General features: G+C 38.9%; 2 protein-coding genes across 9 annotated transcripts in view; both read right to left on the bottom strand.

Annotated features, from left to right (window-relative positions):
• The window catches only part of LOC106871768 (uncharacterized), a 1,221,261-nt gene that overhangs the window by 647,636 nt on the left and 555,956 nt on the right, over positions 1-17,669 (bottom strand). The gene's annotated exons all lie outside the window — the stretch shown is intronic.
• On the bottom strand, positions 2,435-3,973 carry LOC149132316 (ATP-dependent DNA helicase PIF1-like). The gene has a single exon (XM_089364849.1). It carries the CDS (start codon positions 3,837-3,839, stop codon positions 2,562-2,564), a length of 1,278 nt encoding a protein of 425 aa, XP_089220975.1. The 5' UTR covers positions 3,840-3,973; the 3' UTR covers positions 2,435-2,561.

The following is a 17,669-nucleotide window of genomic DNA, read 5'->3' as shown; positions in this document are numbered from 1 at the left end:
ATATATTTACAACTGTACCAATGTAAAATAGGTTACTAAATAAAAATATGAAACCATATCCATGTATAATTAGTGTTTCTGTGAAATTATGTCCAACGAGGGATCAGCTATTTAGGATAAGAATCAAACTGAGCAGTTTCATAGATACTTTGTGAATTCAACTAGATCCACAGAATCCATATGGCTGTTATTCATTTCTACTCTAAGCACAAGGCACGACATTTTGGGGGAAAAGGCCAGTCCATTAGATCGACCCCAGTACGCAACTGGTACTTAATTTATCAACCCCGAAAGGATGAGAGGCAAAGTCGACCTCTGCAGAATCTGAACTCAGAACGTAAAGACAGACGAAATACCGCTAAGCATTTCGCCCGGCGTTTCTGCTTGCTCGCCGCCTTGCAAACCCATAGTGTAGTAATCGTTATCCAGCCAACAACCTTTTGCTATTATGCAAATCAGTTATGACTAGACACATGCATGTTTATATTTTAACAAATAACAAAGGTTTGATAAAACATAAAACGAAGTTAGTATATTAAATTAATTGGAAAATGAATAAATCATCAATGCTTCAATTATCAGCCGTTCCTTTTTAGGTAAAAAAGAGAGAAATTAAGAAAATACTGTGTCATTTCAGGGTATGATGGCAACAAACAGAGGAAGGGGGTTGATGGTATATATGGGTTTTAATAAAAGAAAGTGGAGAATTATTATTGTTGTTATTTGCGCAGGTCATCCCTGATTGAGGAGTCATACAATTCACAAATAACTTAGCAGACAAAGTATGAGCCACAAGTTCATTTTCCCAGTTATACCATGTCTCCATCTGAGACCAAGTATTCATGTACACGATCATCCTCATCAACATCATCCTCATCCTCATCCTCATCCTCCGCATCCTCCTTCTCATCATCCTCGTTTAATGTCCACATTCCACGCTAGCATGAGTTGTACAGTTTGATTGGAACTGCACCAAGCTTCTGTTTCTGCTCTGGCAACGTTTTCTTACGGCTGGATGCTCTTCTTAACACCAACCATCTAGCAAAGTGAACTGAGTGCATTTTACGTGGCACAAGCACAAGCAAGGTCAGTTTCGCATGGTTTTTATAGCTAGATGCCCTTCCAAACGCCAACCACTTTACAGTGTGTACTGGATGCTTTTTACGTGGCACCAGCACTGGCAGGATCACCAAGTAACTTGCAGGACAAAAATTGTTTGAGAGGGGAGGGGTAATGAAAGAGATGATTTTGTATTTGATGATGAAAGGTTATAGTGAGACAGAAAGGCAAACACAAGGGTATTGAAGTAGAGAGGGTACATGGTTGACCTGAGAGAGAGAAAGAGAGAGAGAGAGAGAGAGGGGGAGAGAGAGAAGGGGAGAGAGAGTTGCCGGGCATACAAGGAACGAGGGTCAGAATATAAATAGGCTGGTAGAGTAAAGGAAGAGAGAGAGAGGGGGGGAGAGATAGTAGGAGACAGCAATAGTGCAAGTGAAAGCAAGTGAGAGAGAGAGAGAGACAGAGACAGAGAGAGAGAGAGAGAGAGAGATGGTGCCAAAGTTACAGGGTATACAAGGAACGAGGATCAGAATATAGGCTGGTAGAGTAAAGGAAGAAAGAGAGAAAGAGAGAGAGAGAGTGGCAAGTGTCAGGATATCCTTGAGGCACGGAGGTCATAATATAAGTGGCATAGTATTGCCAAAGAAGCGTGAGAAGAGAGAGAGGGGTGGGGAATGCAGTGAGTTAAGAAAACCTGAGTATATAGAGGAGTTGGTGAGTCTACTGAATAGCAATGATACAGTGAAAATGGATGCGTGGAGAGGAGCGAGGAGTGAGAGATAAGCATGGTGCAGGAAAAAGGTGATGTAAGGAATAGAAGAGATGTAGTTTGATTTGTTGGAGTACGATGAGTGAAATGTCTTATTCTTACGTGTGTGTGGAACACAGCGCTTCTAGAACTCAGTTTTGGAGAAGTGGACGGGTTTTCTCAAGAACCTCATAATGCCAGATATCTCGATCCATTGTAATTTCTTCAGTGAGCCCCAACATCTTGAGATTAGTCTTTACTACTTCATCCCTTATATTCCTAGGTCTCCCTCTTCCATGGGTACGATCCAATTTCAGTGATCGACACTTCTTTACCACAAGCTGTCTTCATATACATCACATGTCCAAACCAACATGTTCTTCTCCATTGCATGCTGCATTCGATTCCTCTTATGACCAACTTTTCTCTCAATACGCTTACATTTTGTCGCACACTGATGTTGCACTTCTCTCCAACCCACGCATGTCGTCTGCATTCATAGCCTATGTCTCACTACCAGGGAGTATAACCATTCGCACGCAAGCATCATATAATCGACTAGCAGTATAGCCCGGCGTTACCCGGGATTAAGCTAGGATTATGAAGTGTTGCATTTGGGATCTGGATTGGAGCAGCTTAGGAAAACTTACCACAGCCTTAACCAAAAAATAAGGGGCCTGTCCCTCTAGGTTAACTTTATGAGCAACTTAGCCAATCACTGATATCAGCCGAGTGAGCATTGTTGTTGGAGAAGTCAGCATTGTCCAATAAAAAAAAGTGGAAGAGTCCATAAGTCATGTTGCCATGGTTTGCGAATATGTCCAGCCAATGCTTCCGGATCACTGTTTATAACCACATCGGCTGCAATGACAACTTGTCTATAAAACTTCGCTATAGACAACATTGTTCTGCCCTGAAGAGCATGCACAAAAAGAGCGTTTCTACTACCCACACGGGAGCAGGCCACATAAAGTTGCCCATGTGAAAAGCATGGCTCCCCCAAATGGATGCCTGCCACCGATAGTGTTTGGCCTTGGGATTTGTTGATGGACATGGCAAAGCATGGTCTCACCGGGAACTGCGATCTGCGGAAGTGAAATGGTATGTCTGACCCCGAGGGATAAAGGTGCATCCTTGAAATGAAAACATTTTCACCTCTCCCGCACTCTGTAACAATGGTGGCCTCAATCAAGTGGGGCACCAGGGACTTAACTACGAAGCGGGTCCCGTTGCACAGTTTAGGCGGAAGCAAGTTTCTGATTAGTATAATTGGGCATCCAACCCTTAGCCTAAGTATGTGAGGTGGAAGCCCTGCTGGCTCCAATGAGTTGAGAAACTCGATAGGGTAATTGACAATGTCTTGGGAGTCAGAGGTCCGGTCAATCGATTTGTAGATGCGCTCCTCACCCGGAATTCGGCCTATGAGCTGGTCATTGATAGCACTGACAGCTACATTTTTGGGGGCCAGGATAGTTCTTTCACTGAGCCAATTAATGTCTGCATAGTTACTTTCCAGATTGGGGAACACTGTTTCCAAAAGTTCAGAAGGGTTGTCCACTGTGTTGCACAGTTCAGAGATGGCTATGTCGCCCTTATCATTCTTAGGAACCTTCCCTTCTCCAAGGGCTAAAATGTCTTCAGCAAATGCTGCAGACGTGCTATCACCAAGCAAGTGCGCACGCATGTTTGTGCTTAGGCTTAACATCTTAACCTGGAGCCACAACATGGATGACTTAAGGCATGCACGCACTTCATCAGCCCTGGTTCCTTTAGGGATGACAGGAAGGGTTTGTCGGAAATCTCCTGAAAGCAATAGAGTTACACCACCCATAGAAGCTGTAGAATCCCTGATATCTTTCAGTGACCGGTCCAGTGCCTCAAGGGCACCCTCATTGGCCATTGTGCATTCGTCCCATACAATGAGACGGCACTGTCTAAGAACTTCAGCTTCCTCTGAATTTTTGCTAATATTGCAAGTAGGAACCTCGGCCCTCACCAAATCCAAAGGCAGCTTGAATGCCGAGTGTGCCATCCTACCTCCTGGCAATAACGTGGCAGCGATTCTCGAGGAGGCAACAGCTAGCGCAATTTGTTTCTCGCGACGAATCTTAGCAAGTATTAATCGTGTTACAAAGGATTTGCCGGTACCTCCAGGAGCATCGAGGAAAAAATGCCGCCCACTTGTTTTTCGACAGCACTGACGACAGTTTCGTACGCCAGCCTCTGATCAGCGAGCAATTTCGGTTCATTTACTCTCAGGTACTCCGCAAGCCCATCAGCGTCATACGATAACTCCAGAAGTAACTTTGGTGCGAGTGTGTTAATGTCCTGTCGCAATGAGGAAGGCAAACCGAATGTGTTCAATGTCGCCCCACCCATTTTGAGCAGGGCATCCGCAATTTCAATCAGCGCATTATTGTAGATCAGGTCATTGTATCCAATGTCAGCATTAGGGCACTGTTGGTTTGCCATCCAAAGGAAGTCCTCGGACATAGGGTCCCTGTACTTCACCCACAAAGAAACTAGATCGAACAACCCACATTTTTGGAGCAAAATAGCGAAGACTTGCCGTAGGCTTTTGGGTGAGTTTAGCAAAGCCCCTTCAGCCAAAGTAGAATCCCATTGTGAGTCATCCTCCAAAAGCCCACGCTGAAAGTAGGCTGCCCGAAATGTGTCATAACACACATTGTCAACAGTTCTGATATCGCGGAAGCTTTCTGGACCGACAACTTCATGAAGAAGGAGTCGCAAGTAAAAACACTCCTGCTGGCTTGGGTGCACCGTGTATACCCTCCCGAGGCAATCCGAAAACTTAATGCCTGGATGCCCATCTACATCAACTCCCGACTGTCTCCGTGTCCAAACGTTTTTATCCCACACAAAGTAGGATGGCAGTTGCGGATAAATAAGACGCTTTGCAAATGTGTCAATTTAACACAACTTAAAGAAACCAGTAAGAGTTGTCTCCTTCGGCAGGGCAGCCAATTGGGCAGCATTGTGCTCAGAAAAGTATACACGCTGACCATTTTCCATATGAACAGTCAGATGCATGATTGCTGGATGCCTTTGGTGGAGTGGGAAACTGAAAATACGCCAAAAAGCCTCATTGCTGCTGATGTACCGCCCCGACAGGTACTCAGAAACTTCATCTCTTCCACTGGCACTTTGAAAGCCAAATACGGCGGCATCGGAGCCTTTGTTAATGTACTTACAAATGTACTTTATTGCTTTAACGGAACTGCAAAATTCAACATTTATATGGGCATTAAAAATCTTCAAGAGAAGCGGGCAGTAAGGGACAACCCACCGATTGTCGACTTTACTTCCCTTTACAGTTGTGGTGAAGCCACTGTTCTCAGGCCGTCTCCGTCGGTACAGGGGGGTACCCGTCTCCATTAGTCCGTGTCTCATCAACAAATTGCTTAGGGAATCCCTTACTACATGACCCGTTCTGTAGGCACGCATGATGGCCATCAACACCCATCCCACACGGACCATGAATCATGTTCATGCTGACAATGTCATATAACTCATGGTCGATGACAGGGTTAGGAATCTCAGCTGAGATGATTGCATCAACATCATTAGAGTTGATTTTCGTCGCTAGCCAAATCAGAATGTGAGCATGTGGATTTCCTCTCTTCTGCCATTCCACGGTGTACATGTCGCACTTGATTGGCCCCAAAATCTGCCCCTTTTTGATTAATGACATCAACTTGGCCAACTTTAGCTGGAACACTCGAGCAAGTAGTTCATGCCTATGGGCAGGTTGTTGCCCAGGGTAAAGTTCACAGGTTATTTCCACCCACTTTGGGTTGCACGTGAACGTAATAAACAGGTCCGGACGACCATAATTGCGTCCTGGGTGAGAACAAAACTATTTTCAAACACAGACAACGTTACGCGATCATTTTCAATGAAGAGTAACTTGTTTCGTCAAACAAACAGCTGAAAAATAAAGCAAAATGCAACAAAATAGAATGAAATTGAAATCTATATATATAAAAATGAGAATGTGTGTGTGTGTGTGTGTGTATCCCTAAAACTCGAGAACTACGCAACCAATTTCATTCAAATTTTACAGATGCCTTACTTAGGGTTCCAGTTGTGTTTTAGTAAAAAAAAATTTTAACTTCTTGCAGAGTTCGAGCCCACGGCAACATAATATCTCCTCCACTATTTAAGTATTACGTGTCAAAAGTGAAACAAAAACACTCATGTCAAATACTTTCACTTTAAAAATGAAACTATTCCACTAACTGAAACAATCACATTTCGATACTGTAATCACAGATACTTTCAGAGAGAGAGAGAGAAAGAGAGAAAGAGAGAGAGAGAGATGTATATGTATACATATATAGATGTATGTGTACACGTATATGTAAAGATATATATATAGATATAGATCTATATGCATACATGTATATGTATACATATGTGTAGATGTATATATATAGATGTACATGTAATATGTACACATATATACATATATATACATGCATACAGATATCTATACATATATACACCCATCACACACATACACATGCACACAAACACACACATTAGTCATTTGTTTTCTTATCCAAAACTACGTCAAAAGTACTGAACGGATCTTTATGAAATTTGGAAATTATATTCTATGCATAACGGCCATAACTCCCATGAAAATTCATATATTTTTGATGTTGATGAAATTTTAACCCGAACATAACAGATGAGCATTATTTGTAATTCAACGGTACAACAGTGTAAGACTACCCTTTCAGAGATACTTACATTGTGATTTCTGCAATGTGGTGCATAAATTGTCAAGTAAATGAGACGCATCTTTGCCTCCACTGATTCACTTGCAAAGTGTTGAGTAAAATTATTTCGTTGCAGACCTCCTTTGAGTCTTTTTATTATCACTGCGACACACATAGTCCCCAGTTGGTAACATTGATTTCAAGGCCTTCCCAGATGAGAGACTGGCATTCCACTTAATGTCTATGTTCCATGCTGGCATGGATTGGAGAGTTATTAATGTAGAAATATGGTATCGTAGCTACTAACAGTTGAGGGTTGCGTAGTCTAGACGGCGTTTTTAGATTTCATTATTCTCTTTAACCCGGGCAAAGCCGGGTATTTCTGCTAGTATATAATAAAATCTAAAAATTAAGAATGCAGACTCTCTACGTAAGAAATATGCTACAAAACCCTGTTTTTGAAACTATATCTCATGTTTAAGAAGAATAAAAAGCATTTTACATTTTCAGCCTCGGAAATCTAGCCACACACACATTGATCTTTTCACCATCTATTTTTCAATGTACGGGGAAAATACTGAGATTAAGAATATGGAAAACATTTTTTCACTCTTCGTAAGAAATATAACAGTCAAGTAAAGAATTTAAACAAAAAAGCAAACAAAAACTAAGAAACCAAATGTGCTTGTTGCTAATTACATCGTCATTAGGTTTTATTTTCTAATTGACTTATCCAGCATCCAGAGATGAAAAATAAGGAAAACATTTTTAAATCTCAAATTTACCAAGTACAGCTAAATTTTTAGATAACACTCGCACGATTTTCACTAAGAAAAAATAAATGGAACACTGACAAATTGTTACATACCTCGTTGTTTCATTGTTGTTAAAGAAATGGATGGCGAAAAATCGCCGAAGACACTTGTTACGGAAAAGGCCGATATTAAGGGCTCGTACCGGCGTGAAATATAAACAAAACTCTTTCGCTCCCAAAGTAGCATGTGTGTGAATGAGAAGGGGGCGGGGGAGAAAGATGAACGATATAAAATAAATAAATGATTTAAAGTAAATATATTTTAATTGTTCTGTGAGAAAGTATATATAATCTCATTATAAAATATATTGTCTTTCAAAAACATTGAACCTATATCTCATGTTTAAGAAGAAAAAAAAATTGACATTTAAATTTTTGATGAACGCTGACAGAGAGAGCGCGCTCTCCCTCTCTATTTTTACAGCTATACGCGGGTGCCTTTGAGAGAAAAATTTCGCTAAAATGCACATAAAGTCATGGCACATCACCTCCTAAAATTGGAGCGACATGCGTGCTAATTTGTGGACGTGCATAAACCACATTCACGTACACACACACACAAACATCGTCTGTTTTATAGATATAGAGATTTTTAACTCTGAGAGAGAGTCCTTTTGTTGCCAACAGAGGTAATAGTTCTCTGAACTTCTTCCATCCTATTCTTATATATATATATATATATATATGTATATATATATATATATATATATATATATATATATGTGTGTGTGTGTGTGTGTGTGTTTGTTCCCCAACATCGCTTAACAACCGATGCTGGTGTGTTTAGGTCCCCGTAACATAGCGGTTCGGCAAAAACGAGACCGATAGAATAAGTACTAGGCTTACAAAGAATAAGTCTTGGGGTCGATTTCTTCGACTAAAAGGCGGTGCTCCAGCATGGCCACAGTCAAATGATTGAAACAAGTAAAAGAGCAAAAGAGTATACGCTAATGATCTTGGTCTTATTGTCGAATCAATAGCAGAACTGGAGAAGAAATTTCAGGTATGGAAGCAAAACCTGGAATCAAAGACCTTAAAGTTAACCTTGTAAAGAGCAAAGTTGTTGCTAGCAAGAAAGCAGATAAGACTCTATTTCCGTCATTTAAATTGCCTTGGTCATTTTGTAGGAAAGGAGTGGAAAGTAATACCATTCGCTGCACCCAGTGTAAGACTGGGACACGTAAGAGCTGTAGTAGAATCATAGGTAGATTAACAGATAAAGTCGTCTTCGTATGTGGCAGATATGCAGAAACAATAATCTCTAAAAGCACATGGGACTTGGATTCTCTCAAATGCGCAGGAGGCTCTCTTGTGGTTGAAGATGTTTTCTGTTACCTAGGTTACCAAATTATCAATGGTGAAGGATGCTCTGATCGAGCAAAGAATATAAGTAGCGATCGTGATACCCACCACGAAGAAATGATCAAGCTCAGTAACAATCTATTAAGAAACAACTACCCCAAGAACATACTATCTACTCCAATTATGAAGAAAAGAGAGGATGAAACCAATAAACTGTCTACAGTCTGTCTACCCTATGTGAAAGGCCTCTCCGAAAAGATACAAAAGATATGCAGCCCATATGACATCAGGGCAGTATTCAAGAGCAATACAACACTTTGCAAATATCTCCTCCGGGTAAAACCACCAACAGAAGAGAATATAACCAAAAACTGCGTGTACTCCAACCCATGCAGCTCTGGTAGGTTATACAAAGGCAAAACATGTCGCCCCTCAAAATAAGGGTAGAAGAACATCGCAAAGCTGTGACACGAGGAGATATTGATAAATCGGGTATAGATGATCATGTATGGCAAAATGGAGACCACTTCCCCCTGTGGGATGAAGTTAAAATAATAGACAGGGAACAAAACTGGAAAATACGAAAACTAAAAGAAGCAGCACATATGCTAGGACACAACAACCTCCTAAGCAGACCGAGTGCAGATATGAATAGCATATGGGAACCGGTATTGAGGAAGGATAGAAAAATAATAGATTTATAAGCCCTAAAATTCACTCCATAATTGCCCACGGGCATATGGCGTAGTGGTTAAGAGCGCGGGCTACTAACCCCAAGATTCCGAGTTCGATTCACGGCAACGACCTGATTAATAATAGTAATAATAATAATATAATAATAGTAACATCGTTAGGAATGAGAACCCAAGTTCGAAATTTCCCCAAGACACCTGACGAAGGCTGGAGGGTATATCAGCGGAAACGTTGTGTTAACAACAAACAAGATGAGGACAAATATCCGTCAAATGTAAATAATGTAAATAATGTAAATAATGTAAATAATTCCTCATCGCTTAAATATAGAACAGCCACTCCTGTGTATATTAGTTTTCCTTGGCATCCAGTTTTGAATTTCTCAGTTATGATCTGGAGGACTATAATGAAAAAGTGTGGGCTGAGAACTGAACATTTGTGAACCCCTACTTGTACGCTAAATTCCCTACTGTATTCATGGCCGACTTCTCCTTATTGATAACACCACTGTACATGGCTTGTACAGCTCTAATGAGTCACTCATCAATTCCTAACTTCCTTAGACACCAGCAGATAACAGAGCGGGGCATCTGTCGAAAGCTTTCTCCAGGCCAATGAAAGCTAAGTACAACGGAATAATTTTGGGCAAATACGTTTCCTGCAGCTGTTTTACTTGGAAGGTGGTATATGTGGCACTCTTCCCTGGTACAAAACAAAACTGCATCACATCTAATTTAATTCTATTCCTAATTAATTGTATTATAACCTTCTCAGTAACTTTCATGACCTGGTCTAGCAGTTTAGTACCTTTGTAGTTGTTTCTATATAAGGCATCACCTTTACCGTTATAGCAGCTAACTATAATAATACTACACCAGTCATTGGGAATGGTGCCTTACTGATTAACTCGATTAACTATACAGGTGGTTAGGCTGTCTCCTACACCACCATATATTGTAACTATGACATTCAATTATGAAATGTATGGTACGTAGCATAGCAGTCTGGAAATATTGCAATCTCTCTACTCTCTCCTGTGAACAATACAACATGCTGATAAGCAAACAGTCTATCAAGCCTATGTAGTCTACAAGAACAACACTTTCAGATACTAATTTCCCACATGGAATCTGTTTGTCATGCATTATCTCCTACAGCTTCATATGCAGCTGTAGTCAGTTTCATATGCAAGCAACATAAACGCACACACCTTCCCAAGACTTTACAGACAGTGCTACCCAATTAACCCAGTTCTACTTAAATTAGTAAAAAAACCTGACCCCCAAATAGATTAAAAGTAAAGCAACACCTATCAACCCTATAATTTTTGCCAACAACACTGGAGAGCGTCAAATACAGTCACTTATAAAACACACACACACACACACACACTCACACACATATTACGGTGTTTTGAACTGTGACAAAGACAAATTATTGGTTGAAATGGATATAATTATTCGTCTGATAGAGGAAAGATGGCTGCTGAGATGCCAGAGAAGTTCAGTATTGTAGACGTCAGACGTTAGGATTTTCAGTCATAAATCTTGGGCTTCTTCAGTTTGCCTGATGATTATTCATATTATGGGTCCTGTGTTGTCTGTATTTTACTTGTCTTTCTTTCCATGTATTCATCCATCTAGGCTACTTGATATTATAGATTGCTGGTTGTCTGTATGTTACTTGTCTTTCTTGTCTTTTACCCCATATATTCATCCATCTAGGCTACTTGATATTATAGATTGGTGGTTGTCTGTATGTTACTTGTCTTTCTTGTCTTTTACCCCATATATTCATCCATCTAGGGTGTTTGATATTAAGAGTTGAAGGTTGTTTTCTACATTCCATGTGTTCTTATATCGCGGTGTTGTTTTGGTGTTGTAGAATATGGGTTTGTGGTCTGCAGTTAGGGTGAACTGGAGGTCATCTCCGCTGTCTAGTTATCTTATTCATTATACGTAACAATTCCGTTATAACATCTGGCAACGAGGGTTTTGAAGATCACGTAGGTTGTTTAACAATTTGTTCGTGATACAACTTGTTAGATATTACAGCTACAACTACAACAACGACAATCACTGGAGTTATATTCAAAGAAGTAAAATAAATAAGGTGAGCTCGTTTTCGCCAGACAGCGTTTCGAACTCAATTAATGAATTCACAGAGGAGGCTATAACCTTTGCATCATACTACAGAAGGTACGAGAAGATTTTTCAGCAAGATTTCAAATCATAGTCGGTTGAATAAAAAGTGAAATTGTTGTTGCAAAAACAAGGTCCGTTATAACATGAACGTTACTGTAATATCATATTGCGCCAAAAACCCAATGAAATTTGTTTTAAAGAAACAATAGAATTAGGGTGTAACATATTCGGTGATAGAATGTTTATAACACTCGAATGGAGTGTTGGAATTTAACAAAAAAGAGAATACTGGTTTTATCACATACGCAGGAACATTCAGCATGATGTGTGAAAATTTTAAACTTACACCTGAGATGTTCAAGTGTCTTATTTTCATACAAGGCCTTACAACAAGTGAAGATGCAGAAATTCGGGCAAGAATTCTTTCTGAAGTGGAACAAACAAACCAAAATCTTATCTTACAGTCCATGGCAGAAGAAAGCCAATGGAAGGTAAACCTGAAACACAATGTAGAAATAATTCTAGAAAAAGATTCTTCAAAAATACAGACATGCCGACCGGAAAAGTAGAACCAAAAGAGAGCACCACGTCTTAACCCATGATATGGGTGTGGGAGCATACATTTCAGAAAAAAGCCTTTCCATTTAAAAATCAAGAATGTTACAGTTGCAAAAGAATTGCTCACAAGAGTTCACACTGTAGAACAAAATTAGGAATGTCTAACGTTAAAAATCCTAGAATGCTCAGAGCAGAAACATAAGTCGACTTCCAAACAAGAAAATTTGTGCACTTAAAAATAAATGGTATACACATTAAACTTCGATAGGATACGGGTAGGGATATTTCAATAACAGATATGGACATATGGAAGAAAATAGGGAAACGTATGTTCAGAAAAACAGCAAAATCTGCCTGTAGTGTGACGGGCGACAAATTACATTTTATAGGCAAAATGTAGACTAATGTCACATTTCAAGGGAAAATACAAAGCAAAAGTCTTCGTCGTTAAAAATACAACTGATCTGTTTGGTACCGACTGGTTGGAGTTATTAGATTTGTGGTATCTCCCGTTAAGTACCTACTGTAAGAAAATAAATGCCTGTTCCACCAGTAAAAATATTTCAGCAGCAAGAGTAAAGAAAGAATTTCAAAAAATTGTCTCCTGATGTGCTGTCAGACAAATTAGATCTCTGCTCTATGACTGAGAGCCCATGTTCCAGGATACATATCGACCACGCTGGACCAGTGAATGGCACATACTATCTAATCATAGTGGATAGCTATACAAAGTGGCCAGAGGTATGCAGATGTAATAAACCCACAGCAAAGACAATAATAAAGTTCTTATTCGAGTCATTTGCTCGATACGGTGACCCAGACACATTAGTTTTAGATAATGGAGCACAATTCACACAATATGAATTAAGAAATTTCTGCAAAATACATTCCATAGAGTGCATCTTTACCCACCCTACCACCTAACGTTAAATGGGCAAGCAGAAAGATTTTTCAACACATTCAAAAGAGCTCTAAGAAAAGCTAAGAGTGAGCTAGATTATGACGAGACACTAACGAAATTTTTGAGAATATATCGAATAGCACCAAATCTAAATACTAATTCAGGGAAGTCACCAGCAGAGTTAATACTTGCGCATAAACTAAAATCAATCTTCAATAAATTATTGCCAGAAAAAAATACATAAAGAGGAATGACAAAAAATACATTTGAATGAAAAACAAGAAATATTACGAAACATTTGGAAGTAGGATATAAAGTTCATTTTAAATGTAACAAAAATGGTAAAGAAGGTTGGGAGGATGGCTGCGTAATCAAAAGATAAGATAACGTGATGTATTTAATCAAAGGACAACGTTCGGGACATAAGCGATACCTTAAGCAGTTAACGATGAACCATACCGAAAAACGAAAGGTAATGCCAATGGAAATCTTCTATGATATTTTTGAAGTCTCAGTTCCGAGAGACATTGAAACCTATAGAACTAGCTTCAGAAAATGAAAACACACTGAACACCTCGAAGTAATACCTAAATGAAAAAGATATTCAATTAAAAAAAAAAAAAAATAATAAACAAGATTGCTTAGAAGAGTACTTACTACAACAAAAAGAAAAAACTACTGTGTGCAACGAAAAATACTATCTTAAAAGTCGGGTAACAACAGCTAAGAAAGAAGAGGGGGAGATGCTGGAAACAAAAAAAAACCATAAAAGAAATTCCACTTGCTCATGGTGGTCGAAATCTCAAAAGGAGAGATGTTGTGATGAGAATTACGACGTCCTCATGCGAGTGATAGACTGATCCGAGTAAAGTATAAATAGTAACGATCCGAGTGAGTTCACAGTTCAGATTTGAGTGGAGTTCGAGTTAGTTCGCAGTGAATTCGGAAGTTGTCCGTTGGTTAGTTCACAAAGAATATTGATTTTGGATCATAAAGAGATTTGATAGTTCGTTACATTGTTTTAACTTTTGTCTGGTTATATTATTTATTGTATGTACCAATTCTGATACAACAATTTGTATGAATCGGATGCTTATATCCTACAGAGTGGTTTACAGCTAAACATACAATATACGCTAAAAACTCGTTTATAAGGTTTGATTAAATGTATATAGAGAATAGACTGAAATTATAAACCGTACCAAATTATTTTTTATAGTCTGAGTTAATTTTCCTAATTTTATTCTTTTATTCTTTCACGTGTTTTAGTCATTTGACTGCGGTCATGCTGGTGCACTGCTTTTGGCTGAACGAATCGAGCCCAGGACTTATTCTTTGTAAGCTGAGTAGTTATCCTATTGGTCACTTTTGCCGAACCGCTAAGTTACGGGGACATAAACATTCTAACATCGGTTGTCAAGTGACGGGGACAGGGATAAACATAGACACACAGACATACACACATACATATATATACGACGGGCTTCTCTCACTTTCCGCATACTAAGTCCACTCATAAGGCTTTGGTCGACCCGAGGCTATAGCGGAAGACACTTGCCTAAGGTGCCATATAGTGGGACTGAACCCGGAACTATGTGCGCTTGGGAAGCAAGCTTCTTACTATAGAGCCACGCCTATAAATATTGTAATAATATTTAATGCTTGCTCATGCAAAACGTAGAATTACACAGAATGTGGGACTTCACTATACAGTGTAAAGAAATATACATTTTCATGGGACTTAGAATTTTGAACCCTTTTTTGTATTTCAGTGATGACCCCCTCCCCCTTCCATTTCTCATCCCTTCCATCCCGCTTCCTAAAATTGACATCTTTGAAAGGTCACCAGTCCTTGTGAGAAAATGTATTTATTTATAAATATTTTGATAGGTGTACAATGGAAAAAAAGAAAAGAGAAAGAAAAAAGAAAAAAAGCTTTGTAATGAAATTTCAATGAATCGACCACATCAAATTGAAAAGAAGCCTTTTCCTCTTTCTCACTCCCCCCCCTCTCTCTCTCTCTCTCTCCATCTATCTATTTATCTATCTCCCTATCTATGTATCAATCTGTATATCTATCCTTTCCGCATCCTTAATTATTATTTTTTCTCCTCTTACTTGATTGTCCTGAAAACTCTCTCTCCCTCTATGTATTTCCCCTTCTTTACTTTTCTTTCTCTCTCTCTCCCTTTTTCCAAAAAAGGCAAAGCAATAATCTTCTTTTCTAAACAAAACAATGAACATCCGATTTATATAAATGAATAACGAAACGTTCTGTTCTTACTCTTTTGGTTTTTACTTTGTCTTGATGAGTTCGAAAACTGAACGAAAGCGTTAATAAAGGGTTATCCAAAATTCTGATTGCCTTCTTTCTCTCAACATACATACATACATACATACATACATACATACATACATACATACATACATACATATGTATATTAATCGTTGAAATGGATTTGGGAAATGGATTTGGCAATAGTCCTTATTCAGCCGACAATCCTTTCGACCCCTCCTACAATTTTCCTTTATGAGTAGGATCTGATGCATCCAATTGTGTTGCATAAATCAATGCAGTCTGGGTCATATCAGGTACATGCATGCATAAAGTGGTGTCCCGCTAAATATATTAAGTTCTTCTCGTCATGTTGATGTCTTCCCGCTGTACCAGCAAATGGGGATTGCTACAGCTGTTCTTATATCAAGTAGTGTTAGGTTAGCATAATAATCATAAACATAAAACTATAAACTATAAAAAAATATACATAAGAAAGAAATAGAGAGAGGGTAAGACATGTTAAAAAAGGTTAGATCGCATTATATTTAAAGAGATGGAGACTACTAGCTACTAGCACAAATTAATCTGAATGTGACCAGAAAGGCACTGGCAGTACACTACAAAATAAGAAACTGGTAACGAATGCTAATGCAGAGACCGAGCTAATTATTCTGAACATAATATAAGCAAAAACGGTAATGAAATACATAAATACACCGTAAATATCAAAGGAGGCCCCTATGTGTATATCAGACAAAAGACGATACAGAAATCACATTGCGAGCTTGAAAAAGGTAAAGAAACGAAACTCAACATCACTGGCCGATTTCATTCGGAAACTCAAGGAAGAGAAGGTCAAATACAACTTTCCTGGTCCATACAAGACGCTGTCCTGGATACGCCAACTATGTTCGGAAAAATCGCTGTCTATATTATTGACAAATGATAGAATTAGAAGTCGATTGACTGCTCAGATGCACGAATGCAAATAAGCACACATTCACGCAGTATGAGAGGAACCACACCAAACAATTACAGACTAAACACGAAAGACGTATAACTCTCACAATTTAAATTCCGTGCCTCTTTTGAGTGACAATCTCATGAAAAACAGCTCCTAGACCTTATACCACGTAAGAATTGGATGGGACTGCTACAACATATATAATGTTAACTTTAGACAACCTACTCAAGTTATACATATTCCATATAACTCTATCTTAAATAATGTCATCAATATTATTACTGAACACGATTAGGCCAACTGGATGTACAATCTTTGCCAGTCTATGTTTTATATAACACGTTTTGTAAAACCTGTCCAACTTCAGTTTCATACATGACATAGTCATGTATGTGTGTGTTTCTATCAGAATGCATCTATACTTCACTAAAGTATATTAACAAAATGTAATTAAATGAATAACTACATAGACAAAATGCATATTTGTTTAAATGTATATGCAAATATAGATGCATGTGTGTGTGTATATTAAAAGGATGTGTTATAACATACGAACCTGATCTTTTCCCCGCCAAAAATTCCAACCACAGGACAGGCATGAAAACCTGCAATTTCTGGTTATCTAAATTCTACCCCTTCAAAGGTTTGCGTACGCAACTAGGCACAAGGTCCGAAATTTTGGGGGAGGGGGCCAGTCAATTAGATCGACTCAGATACGCAACTGGTACTTAATTTATCGACCCCGAAAGGATGAAAGACAAAGTCGACCTCGGCAGAAATTGAACTCAGAACATAAAGACAAACGAAATACCGGTAAGCATTTCTCCCGGCGTGCTAACGTTTCTTATTTCTTCATTGCCCTCAAGGGGCTAAACAGAGAGGAGACAAACAAGGACAGAGAAAGGGATTAAGTTGAATACATCTACCCCAGTGCATAACTGGTACTTAATTTATCGACCCCGAAAGGATGAAAGGCAAAGTCGGCCTCGGCGGAATTTGAACTCAGAACGTAACGGCAGACGAAATACCATTAAGCATTTCGCCCGGCGTGCTAACACTTCTGCCAGCTTGCCGCCTTACAAATATCGAATAATAGCACCATACTCACACCAAGCAAGGGTCTATATTGGTGGTGGTGTTGATTTGAAGATCCGCTACCAAGCACACATGAACTCCCAATCCAAACTCCAAATTATCTACCTCCTTATATACACAACCACAAATCCTCAAATGTTCCTTATACCCTAACCTAATCAATTGTAAGTGAGGCTTCCTCACACAATAGTAATTCCAGAATATGTAAATTGTGTTTCCACAACTTCTCATTACTTAAAAGATTTTCAAAGATAATACTTACTTGGAAACATAGACAAAATACATATGTGTGTATATGTATATGCAAATATAGATGCATATGTGTGATTGTATACATCAAAAGAATGTGTTATAACACTATTCTACAT

This window comes from Octopus bimaculoides, chromosome 16 (assembly GCF_046866305.1).
Source record: "Octopus bimaculoides isolate indiv1 chromosome 16, ASM4686630v1, whole genome shotgun sequence".
NCBI lineage: Eukaryota > Metazoa > Mollusca > Cephalopoda > Octopoda > Octopodidae > Octopus > Octopus bimaculoides.
Note: the sequence above shows the minus strand (reverse complement) of the source record. Positions and strands in the feature narration are given on the sequence as shown.

Bases quoted from the DNA above. Each gene is read 5' to 3' on its own strand.
- LOC149132316 (XM_089364849.1), bottom strand. From the start codon at position 3,839: ATGGCACACTCGGCATTCAAGCTGCCTTTGGATTTGGTGAGGGCCGAG.